Source organism: Elephantulus edwardii, unplaced genomic scaffold (genome assembly GCF_000299155.1).
Source record: "Elephantulus edwardii isolate Elephantulus edwardi_28Jun2011 unplaced genomic scaffold, EleEdw1.0 scaffold00091, whole genome shotgun sequence".
Classification (NCBI taxonomy): Eukaryota; Metazoa; Chordata; class Mammalia; order Macroscelidea; family Macroscelididae; genus Elephantulus; species Elephantulus edwardii.
The window spans coordinates 7,636,205-7,648,616 of NW_006399841.1; the positions used below are offsets into that span (position 1 = coordinate 7,636,205).

At 42.8% G+C, this 12,412-nt stretch overlaps 1 protein-coding gene across 1 annotated transcript in view; it reads left to right on the plus strand.

The window, feature by feature from the left end:
- Window positions 1–12,412, plus strand: part of GADL1 (glutamate decarboxylase-like 1) — a 230,511-nt gene that overhangs the window by 147,502 nt on the left and 70,597 nt on the right. The window contains exon 15 of the mRNA XM_006890667.1: window positions 4,752–4,841. Coding sequence (XP_006890729.1) covers window positions 4,752–4,841 — 90 coding nt within the window. The remainder of the gene's footprint in view (window positions 1–4,751; window positions 4,842–12,412) is intronic.

Genomic DNA, 12,412 nt, shown 5'->3' on the forward strand with positions numbered 1-12,412 from the left:
TGAGCTTAGTCTATAAATCAGTATTGTTGTTGTTAAGTGCCATCAAGTCGCAGGCGACTCATAGCCACCCTATGAACAAAAGTCCTCGACCCTTGTGTGACTTTCATCCTTTCTCCAGATTCATAGGCAAGCTATTTAAGGAAGTGGATACCACAACTGCTTCCAAGCTTGTTTTAATTGAGAAGCTTCACCAAACACTATGCACCATGGGTAATCCTTAATGCATTTGACACATCAGTGTCACAGTGTTCAGCTTCACAGCAACCACGAGTTACCGCTGTACGGCAAGTGGACACACCAGGGCTATACGACCTCGAAAACTGTTTGACCAAAAACAATTAATACAGGCCTGAGGACCACGGATTAGAGTCACCCACCTTTGGCTTGGTAGCATCACTTTCGGTCCACTAGGCCAACTAAACCAGTATAAAATAATTTAAAAAAAAAAAAGATTCATCCATGTTGAATAGAGAACGAATCACTAATGTAATAATATAACTGTCAGGGAGCTCTGGTGGCCTAGTGGCAAGATGCTGCACTGCAATCCGAGAGGTACACGGTTCAAATTCACCAGGTGTTCTGCCGGAGAAGGAGGGGGCAATCTCCTCCTGTACCAGTCAGATCTGATTTGACAGTACACTTAAAAATAATAAAATAAAAATTAAAAAAATTAAAAACAAAACAACTGGCATGTTCCAAACAGGACAAAAGCCATACATGCTAATTTTATGAGGGAAAGTGAAGACTTTGCACAGGGATTATCATATCAGAAGGGGCTGGTCCCTGAGAAAGACACGACATTTGGTAGATGGGTGAGAGGAAAAGAAGCCTCAACAGAATGGATTGACAACAGCGTGGCGCTCCAGTGGGCTCACAGCAGCTCCCCTGATGACGGTACAGGACCAGGCAGGGACTGACATGAGGCAGACACGAGGACTGACAGCATCTAGACAGATCAGCATCTACCAACAAGAGGCAGAGAGACCCTGGAGCCAATGCAGAGACAGCAGGCTTCGAGAGCAGCCAGCACTCTGAACTTGGATGGGGCAAACTAGAAAAAAGCCATCCCAGAGCAGAGACTGATCTTCTGTAAACGCAGTGGCAGAGTTCGCTGAGGCATCACACACTGATGGCACTTGCTGGAAGTTCACTGTCAAGGGCTGGAGGCAGCGGTGCCCAGGGAGGTGCTATGCAAGCTTCTCATTGCAAGCTATCCAGTGGAAGATGCCAGAGGAGTCACCCATGGAAGAAGTCTAACGGGCAGACCTTCCTCATCGTGCTTCCTCAGGCTTCATGCCCCACCTGCTGGCGTTCTGCTGCGAAGTCCTCTGACAAGGAAGTGTTGAAGGGAAACTGTCACCCCATCCAGCTGCCAAGGACCAGGCTCTCTATAGGAGACCCAAGAGATGAGCTTACCAGACACAAGATGCCCCTTCCTCCTGCAGTGTTCCTCCAGCGCCCTCTGCTGATGCAGTCGAGATTAGACTAGATGGCAATGAACGTGGAGTCCGGCTCTGTTATTACAGGGAGGGCATCGAGAAAGGATGGGTTTAGATCTTTTAGATTAAAAAAATTGATAAATAAAATTAATTATGTATGGGGGAAAATATTTGCTATAAAGACATCAATTCCTGGCATCTAGGATAGATTATTTTCTTTTCTATCTTCTAATCGATCTTTTATTTGCGAAGATTTATTTACATTAAATTATGAAATAATTTAAAGCCAGTCTATTCTATCCTAGAGAAATCAAACACATTGTAAACCAGAAACAGAAGTATGCACCACCCAGATCTGTGAAAGGGTGCTTGTTTTCCCGATGCCGGTCTATAGAATGGAGTTGCATTACTTTACTCCCCTTTTGAACTACTTGATATTTTGAAGATGAGTAGCTGTTTCGTGTCAAATCCAATAAACATGTTACAGATTTCAAAGGTGAAAGGATGATCAGATGAAGAACTTATCTTGTTGAACAGAGAATGTTTCTGGACCTTCCTTTGAGATTTGAAATCCGGTGAAATCAGAACTCTGTGTCGTACTCGACTTTAAGATATCAGATGACAGCTATTTCATCTTTCTGTAATACTTTGAAAGTTTATTAGAAGACGGAAGCATAATTGTGCCTGTGGTTGAAAACTATTACAACATTGGTTATTACCCACAGATTGTGCTTGGGGTGGAAAATGAAGTCCTTTCAAACTCTCTCCGTGCTTAGGTGCCAAGTGGGTGCCGGTAGGTCATACTCCGTCCTGATTACTATTCTCTGACTTTGATTTGTGGACCCAACGATAATGTCCCAAATCCTCTGGCTCCTAGCTCCAAGTCTTGTGACTGATACTGTTACGGACTTGTCTATGAATTTATCCGGTGAGGAAGGACGTGAGGAGGGAGAAAGCCTCTGTGTCTTCGTGACAACAACTGGGCTAATGCCTGTTCTAGCATGTTGTTACATGCTTAACCAACAGCAGTCAAATGCCTTGTAAATCAGAAGTCACCACTGCTGGGAATCAACAACAAAACAAACCCCAAACAAAAACAGCATGGAGGAAGATTCCAGGCTGTGGCTTGCTTCTTTTCTTTCTTTTCTTTTCTTTTTTTTCTTTTCTTTTCTTTTCTTTTCTTTTCTTTCTTTCTTTCTTTCTTTCTTTCTTTCTTTCTTTCTTTCTTTCTTTCTTTCTTTCTTTCTTTCTTTCTTTCTTTCTCTCTCTCTCTCTTTCTTTCTTTCCTTCTTTCTTTTCTTCCCTTTTTTCTTTTCCCTTCTTCCCTTCCTTCCTTCCATCCTTCCCTCCCTCCCTCCTTCCTTTCTCTCACTCTTCTTCTTTTCTCTTCTCTTCTCTTTTTTCCTTTTTTTCCATTTCTTTCTTTATTTCTTCATCCTATTAATCCAATAGATGGATCTTGGCTGAAAGCAGGGAATACCAGAGGAATGTCTATCTGTGTTTCATTGACTATGCAAAGGCATTTGACTGTGTAGATCATAACAAACTATGGCTGACTCTGAGAAGAATGGGAATCCCAGAACACTTCATCGTTCTAATGCGAAACTTATACTTGGACCAGGAGGCAGTCGTCAGAACAGAGCAAGGAAACACTGCATGGTTCAAAATTGGGAAGGGCGTACACAAGGGATGCATCCAATCTCCATACCTCTTCAACCTATATGCAGAACAGATTATCCGGGAGGCTGGGCTCTATGAGGAGGAATGTGGGGTCAATATTGGTGGACGATTTATCAACAATCTGCGTTATGCGGATGACACAGCCCTGCTTGCTGAAACTGAAGAAGACCTGAAGCGCCTGCTGCAGAGGGTCAAGGACTGCAGCCTTCAATATGGATTGAGGCTCAATGTCAAGAAGACAAAGATTCTCACCACTGGACCAACTGGCAGCATCAGGATGGATGGTGAAGAGATTGAGAATGTACACAGCTTTAGCTTGCTTGGCTCCATAGTCAACAGTCTTGGCACCAGCAGCCAGGAAATTAAAAGGCTCATTGCCATGAGAAAGTCTGCTGTTAGGGACCTCTCCAAAGTACTGAAGAGCAATGGTGTCTCTCTGGAGACTAAGGTGTGTCTGATACAGGCCATGGTCTTCACAATCACTTGTTATGCATCAGGGAGTTGGACAATGACCAAGGAGGATAGAAGGAGAATTGATGCCTTTGAGCCGTGGTGCTGGAGAAGAGTATTGAGACTACCACAGACTGCTAGGAAAACAAACAGATTTGTCCTGGAAAGGGTTAAACCGGGTGGCTCCTTGGAGGCAAGGATTCTGAGGCTCCGTCTAACATACTTTGGACATGTTGTGAGGAGAGACCGGTCCTTGGAGAGGGACATCATGCTTGGGAGGGTGGAGGGACAGCGCAGGAGAGGAAGGCCCTCTATGAGGTGGATTGATTCAGTGACTAGGGTAATTGGGATGGGAGTGTCAGAGACAGTGCGATTGGCACAGGACAGAGCGGAGTTTAGGGCTGTTGTACATAGGGTCGCTATGAGTCGCAGGCAACTCGATGGCACATAACAACAACAACAACAACAACAATTTATCCATCCTTTGGGTGCATCCCTTTCCAAGGATCCCTGGTGGCAGAGTGTGTGACCCATCAGACTGCTAACCAAACAGGTCAGGGGCTCAGTTCCACCATACGCTCCACAGGGAAGGCTGGGCAGACTCCCACATTAAAGATTTACAGACTTGGAAACCCAATGCAGGTTTGCTATAAGTTGGAACCTGCTAATTGGTGTTGGGTTTGATGATGGTTTAGACAGCCCCTCTAATGAAGAGACAGGGACAAACGAAAGTGGCCACTTAATGTAAATCCGAGATTCTCAAACACAGAACATGAGCAATCCAACTCAGAATCAATCATTTGCTTCGTAGAAATTGTCACTTCCCCCACTCCTACCCCCTTTCCTGGGTTAGTCCTTTAATCACACTCTGGGAATTCTGGGGATGAGGGCAGGGAATCCTCATTTTGAATGAGTCCTCAAACCTACTATCATCTTCATTGATGGTGGAGAGCCAGGTAAGCAGCACTGACAACAGGCAATTGAGGAGTGGTTAGGTAAGCCCAGGTGTGCTATGCTACCATCAGAAATGGCTGTTCTGTCAGGTTCAGATTTGTTGTCAAACCATCACATCTGACGACTCTTAAAAGAAACTAAGTGAAAGATGAAGAAGTGTGTGTATAACAATGTTCTAAGCTAAGTCTTCAGTTTACAAAATGACTCTCAACTCTCATTAATCTACAGCCTGAATATGCCAATGTTTGCTTTTGGTACATCCCACCAAGCCTCAGGACCATGGAAGAAGGACCCGAATACTGGGAAAAACTTAATTTGGTAAGTAATATGTAAATCGTGCTTTTCTTTGGGGGGGGGGTGACATGAATTCAATACCTATTGTATGTTGATTCTATAAACAATTCTGCATTGATCTGCAGAGCTGATCCCTCACATGTTAAGAAATAATGAAATGCCCATCGGAATGTTGTTTTCATTGGGCAAATTAACACTCTTCACATACAGAGAATGAAAAGGACTGTGCTGTTTAGGAGAGCTTTTAGAGTTGATGCAGTTGTAGGACACAGTGCACTGGAGAAAATGTGGTCTGGGGATGGGCCAGACATTAACCATGTGTGAGGGATGGTTGATCTGTCAACTCTGCCATAGTGCTCTGAGTTTTTACAACTTCACTTGATACAGACTTTTTTTTTTAACACATGCCGCAAATGACGGTAATACATCATTCTAAGCACAGTCGTCAATTTAAAAGTATGTGGCAACGTGTTAAACAAAGCCTAACTATGATGTCCTTTGTGAATGTAGGACTTTCTGTGTTGACCCCTTAATAAAATCCCAACTCTTACCTGCCAAGGAGGCCAGGTGATAAAAGTTAAGGGAGATGCTAGCCGTATCTCTCAGCTGATAGACTAATTGCCACAAGTTTGAAAGTGTTTCCACCCACAGCTGCTAAAAGTGACAATCTACAGTGAGAAGCCGCGGGCTCCTGGGTCTTCTGAACTTCACCTTGCATGCATGCCCTTGCCTGTCAGAATCCTTCTTCCAATCCAGATCACCAAGAAATACAGAGTCTGGTGCATCAACAGTTCTTGATCTCAGTAACATACATTGAAAATTAGCCTTCTGTGGTCCTGACATGTGGAGTGAGAGGTTGTATGCACGTGGCACGCTCAGAGTTAGTCAGCCTTCTTGTCGTTCGCATCATTCTTCCCAAAGTAAGTTCAGCTGCTCGCCCTTATTTGGAAATGTCTTCCGGTTCTCAGTAGAGAAATGGATGAGAATTCTAAGAGATTTTATAGGCCATGGGATTTCCATCTGCCTTTTTGAAGAGAAGGCAAATCTCTTCACTCAGGCAGGTCACACGCATTAACTCAATGCTCCCTCACACTCCACGTTGAAGATACAGGTGTTGAGAGGCTTGTATCTACCTCCAGATCCTGGTAGAGAGTGTGTGTGTGTGTGTGTGTGTGTGTGTGTGTGAGTGAGTGAGAGAGAGAGAGAGAGGAGGGGGACAAATGAGCGAAGAGACAATCACAGGACAGGTAGTAAGTGCGTCATCACGTAGGCCCTCAGCTCACGGTGACGTCAATGCCTGTCTTACAGCATCTCCATGGACAGTTGCTCCTCAAACCATTGTTGTTGAGAGGATTTGCATGCTCTGACTTGTGGAAGCAGTCTTCCAAGGTGACCCTCCTAGCCCATCCAAGTCTTGAAGTTTTACTAAAACATATGCAATCCACTGACAGATAGGAGATGTCTGCACTGAGGTGTGTGGGTCAGGAATCGAACCCTGGTCTCCCCCAGGGAAGGCAGGAATGCTACCACCGCCTGAATAAGTGCTGGAACCAAATCCCAATCCACAGTCATCCTGCAGACTGACTCAGGACAACCCCACTGGCCCGAGGAGAACACCCCCGAAGGATTTCCAAGTCTGCAGATGTTCACGGGAGCAGACTGGCACATGTGCCCTGTGGGGCTGGTGGTTTAAACCACTGACATCTCAGTGGTGGTCCAGTGCTTAACCTACAGCACTACCAGGGCTCGTTGGTGTTGTTTGTTGTTTTTTGGTTGGTTTTTTTTCCCTATTTTTTTTTTTACTTTTTGTTTTGTTTTGTGTTATTTTGTTTTGTTTTTAAGAGTCTGAATTGTTGTCCTAAGATGCCGTCAAGTCAACTGACTCACATAAACCTCATCACCACCAGATTGAAAAACCTTGTCCTAGCCTGAACGGGCCTCCCAAGCTCCTCCGTACTCAGCCCATTGTTGTAATCACCTGCCGGCTGCCTTACTCAGGGTCTTCCTCGCCTCTTGCAACAGCATGTCTTGTTCCAAGAAATGATTCCTCTTGACAACATGCCAGAAGTGTGTGAGACGGAGCTTAGCCATGCTTGCGACCAAGGAGCACTCCACCAAGACAAAAAGTGCCTAGATTATTGCTAAGTATATCTGCTGTGAGGGCAGAGAGAAAGGGCCTCTCCCCCAATCAATGAAAGGAAAACACATCACTGGAGCAGAATCTTGGCTGTTCAGTAGACGTCGGTCAGATGAATATTACAGAGACGGCAATTAGAATGATAGCTTGCAGACCAAAGGGTTCAAGAGTAAGTAGTGGGATTTGTAGAAGCTGAAAGTTTAAAAAGGCAGTGTGGTTAGAAATTAGTTGCAAGCAAGCAGGAGATGACACAGGGCAGATCTTGGGGGGTGTGTGTGGGGGGCTCATTTTCCAGGGCAAGCAGCTGCGAATCGGTGCTAATCTGGGGCGAGGAGGGCGCACAGGGGCCTCCCTGAAAAATCCCACTCTAACTGCAGGTCATTTTCTATGTCTTCATGGTTTATTAAACCTTCTACACTGTAACACTGAGAATGATCAATATATAAATAAATGTCCCACTTCATAGAAATCTGAGGGCAGGTAGCAAAACTGGGGAGAGATGGGTGAAACTGGAGAGGGGCAGGTGAAATGGGGAGGGGTGGGTGATATTAGGGAGGGGCAGGTGACATTGGGAAAGGACGGGTGAAATTGGGGAGCAGGGGTGGGTGAGCCTCCACAGGCCCCTCATTACCCATTTCAGGAAGTTGGCATCTTTCCTGAAATTTATCTTGTGTTTTTGTCACAAGATGCAAATAGGAAAGTGTTTAAGAATACATTGCAAATGATAAATAACCCATAAAAAAGACAGAGGAACTAAAGCACATGACAGTTTAGTGGTGACAATTTCGAGGAACATTCCTTACTGTGGGCAGTACTGACATCCGTGGTGTGGTCCGGGGAAACGGTCAGGGCTGAGGAAGTTGGAATTGCCCATTTCCTCCTGCAGCCGTTTGTAAGAAAGGCAATCAAACGGCAATATTTAAGCTTTATTGACATAATCACGTTGTACAGACACAAATCAACACACCTAGATAGTCAAATTATGCTTGTGGGTATCTTTGACCCATTTTCCCTTTGCTTAGAGAAATGTTCATCTATTCTCAGAAAATTGGAAATTAAGCACGGCCACATAAGCCAAAACAAGATAATGCTGCATAAAGCACTCCTCTCATCTTAACTGGAGATTGAAAATGAATTGAGACATTGTTGTCTGTCCCCAGTGTTTTACCATCATCGTTTCTCATGCAGTTAATAGCCATGGCTCAAAATATCTTCATTTTTAATATGCTTTTCTGACAATTAGAATGAATTTCTACTTCTTTGGTCTAATAAAATATTATTCTAATTGTTATGGTTGATTTTGATTAGTAGACAGATATGCAGGCAAATTATTGTGGCTTTTAGATCCCTTCTTTTTCTTTGTGGGTGTGAGTTTGACAAAAGCGGTGTTGAAGGAGGCATATATATCTATAGCTGATCTATGTGGTTTTATGCTTCCCAAAGTACGAGAATGCAAATATATGATTTATAAGCTGGAGCGTACTTAGAGCACACTTTAATTTGTTTTGGGGGTTATCTCCGATGGAGAATCACAAACAAATAAATAAACCAAATAAGACTTTGCCTCTTCCACACACAATTCAGAAGGGTGTCAGCGGAGGCTGTCAGATTTCGGAATCAGCTCTATGCCGAGTCTTCCTTTCGACAGCAATAGGGGAGAAGGATTAGTAGGTGACAAATCTAGGGGTGGGTGTGACTGTGTGTGAATATGTGTTTGTGTGTGGTTGTTAGTGTGTGCGTCCATGTGCACATACACAAGTATATGCAAGTGTATGTGCTCAAGTCTGATGTCAGTTTTGGAATCATTGTCATCATTCCATAGTCTGATTGCACTGTCATGGTCACTCTGTGATATTGTATCTTTCTCCAAGTTTCAATAGTTTCTCTTTTTTAAGATGTCCTCTATAAAAAGACTCTACTTTCTGGTTTGTTTGGGTTTGGTGGGATTTTTTTCAAGCATTATGGTCTTTTAGGACTTCGTCATCTCGCTGCCCGGATTGCATGCACCTCTTTGCTGGTCCCTCACCCTCTGCTAGCTGCTTTCCCAGTTTATTTACCCTCTGCACAGCCATGCCCCTGGCTCTGCTCCACATGGCCATTCTTCCTGCTAGAAGATCCTGTTTGGCTTCCCACTCCTCACAGACATGGTTTCCAGCCCTGTCATGTCAATGAGCACTGGCTATAACAAAAATTGTTAATATTCCTTTTCTTCTTGTTCTCATTGTTTGCCTTCAAGCAGAGCACGACTCATAGCGACCCTGTGAACAAAAGGCTTCCTGAAGCCCCTCTACAACTCTCGACATTTATCAAAATTCATAGAGTTTCTGGAGACATGTTTAGGAAGGTGATGCCACTCCTGCTTCCTTTTATTCTCCTATCATTTTTTTTTCATTTTTAGAATTTTATTTTAATTGTCATTTTAACAAAAGTTTACAGAAAAGTTAGTTTTTCATTCATTCATTGTTGCACATTTTACTACCTCTCCCTCCCTTCCCCTCCCCAAGCTGACTTTTTTTTTCACTATTTTATTTACAAAATTCTAATACAAATTTGAACAAATTCTTTCAATTTCCCTTACAAAATTCTAATACAAATTTCAACAAATTCTTTCAATTTCCCTTACAAAGTTCTAATACAAATTTCAACAAATTCTTTCAATTTCCCTCACCCCCCCACCCATCAAATTGTATAACCCAATGATTAATCCCCCCTCCCCCTGTACATCCACATTCCTCTGCTTCCAGCCTCTCCCATCCCTCCTGGATCCTATACTCATTCTACAATAACGGTCTTATATTTATCCTTGTGGGACTGAGTTAGTTCACTCAGCATAATGCTCTCCAGTCCCTCCCAAGTTAAACAATAATTTACAAAGTTATTGCTCCTGCATGTTACATAGTATTCCATTGTGTGAATGTACCATAATATCTCAATCCATTCATTTGTGGTTGGGCATGTTCCCTGTTTCCATGTTCTTGAGATAAGACTTTTCATGAGGTATGAAGGTGAAATAACTTGGTTAGTAAATAGATAAATAAATTTAGAGATAGTTACTTTTGCTTATAGGCAGCTCTGGTAGCCTACTGGTAAGAAACTGTGCTGCCAGCCTAATGATATGCAGTTCAAATCACCAGTCACTCCATGGGAAAAGATGGGCCATCTCCTCCTGTGTCATTTACAGCTTCTGAAAACCCTCTGTAGGGTCAGCCATAATTCAGTTCTGACTCAACAGTATACAACAACAAACAATGTTTTTGCTTAAAAGCACTTGGGCAGCACTAGAAGATCTGCAGTGATCTCAGCATATGCCCTTAGAATCACAATGAATGAAAGTTTTTACCAGTACAGATATCTTTTGTATGTGTGTGTTTATCATTTTTTTTATCTATGATAGTTTCTTAAACTTTATTTATTTTTTATTTTAATGAAAGTTTACAGAGACTTTGGATTTCCATTCATTCATTGTTACACACTTTCCTCCCTGCCCAGTTCGCTTTTCTCTTTGAAAAGTAAAAAAAAAAAAAAATTCTTGGGCTGAGGTCTCTAGAGAGAAGTAGAGATTTATCTCCAGGAACTGGCTCACAAGTCTTGTAGAAGATGAAATGTCTCAAGTCTGAAGGTCAGACATCAGGCCAGATGTTTTTCCTGAGTCACACAGCTACAGGGGCTGACAAACTGAAGATTCCCAGGTCAGAGGACAGGTTGGGTAGCCTTGAAGGCTAATGAGTCCCAGATTGATAGGCAGCGTGCTGGGTTCTCTGGGTAAAGTCCATCCAGAGGTCAGATGGTGACAAACAAGATGCAGGATACAGACTGTAGAAAATCAAGAGCTTTGCCGAACATTCCTGAATGTTTGGTGCCATTTACATGCCCTATAAAATCTCCTTTCCAGTGATTGGCTGTTCACAGCAGATCTCATCCTGGAGATGACTATGTTCTATCTAGTTTCACCAAGGAAAAGTGTGTGTTATGTAGGTCTCATTGAGAGAATGGTCACATTCTACCTACTGTCATCAGGAGAATGGCTGAATTATAGCTACCAAACCACAGCTTCACAGGTAACCAGATGAGGCACAACCTTGACCTCATGCCAGGTAATGATGGTGATGAAAATGACAATAATGTGGAGGGACCGGTCCTTGGAGAAGGATATTATGCTTGGGAAGATGGACGGACAGCACAGGAGAGGAAGACCCTCTATGAGGTGGATTGATCCAGTGACTGGGGTAATCTGGGTGGGTGTATTGGAGACAGTGAGATTGGCACAGGACAGAGCAGAGTTTAGGGCTGTTGTACATAGGGTCGCTATGAGTGGAAGGCAACACAACAGAATATAACAAACAATAACAACATCAGTAACACAATTTTTTAAAATGGTACAAAACTCCCAAAGTTTCCAATGAAAATATTGTGTGTTTCATTTACATACTGGTAAAAAACTTTACTGTTCATTAAAACTGGGCACAGAATATTTTGTCCTAATATATTCATCAGAGAGCTGGACAGTGACTAGAGATGACAGAAGGAGAGTTGATGCCTTTGAGCTGTGGTGCTGGAGAAGAGTATTGAATGTACCATGGACTGCTAGGAGAACAAACAGGTTCATTCTGGAGAGGGTTAAACCAGGCTGCTCCTTTGAGGCAAGGATTCTGAAGCTCTGTCTGACATCCTTTGGACATGTTGCAATGTGGGATCAGTCCTTGGAGAAGGATGTCATGCTTGGGAGGGTGGAGGGACAGCACAAGAGAGGAAGACCCTCGATGAGATGGATTGATTCCATCACTGGGGTAATAGGGATAGGTGTGTCAGAGACAATAAGATTGGTAAAGGATAGACCAGGGTTTACGGCTGTTGTACATAGAGGGTCGCTATGAGTTGCAGGTGACTCAACGGCAAATAACAACAACAACAATATACAACAGAATTACATTTTGAGCTTAAGAATTGCAGTTAGGTTATTCACTTCTTGAATGAATGATGGGACAAATCAAGGGCCAGCTCTTTTTCTGCCTCCTTTTCCAGGATTCCTCAACCCCAAACAGGGCAGGAAGCATCGCTAGTTCCCACTTAATAAATGCTACCTAAAAAAAGAAATCTCATAGGTATAGGCATATGTATATGTACAGACACTCATGTGCATAGAAAAGTAATTTCTTTTTAATTGAAAAGCATATTAGAAAAGACATAAGCTTTCTTTGAATACTATATATTAATAACTATGAATTACTATGAAAACATATACTAACTTTGAAAAATTATGTTTACGTGTATGTAGAATAATGTGCATATGCTTAGATAAGAGGCAAAAAATATTTTAGCTGTATAGTTATTATGTGTCAGTGAGTCAGAATCGACCCAGAACGGATCAGCCAGTGGGTTTTGAGAGGCAGTAATTGCATAGGAAATTTACAGTTTCTTAATTTTCTATAGTTAGTGTTTATTGCTTTTGTAGAAATAA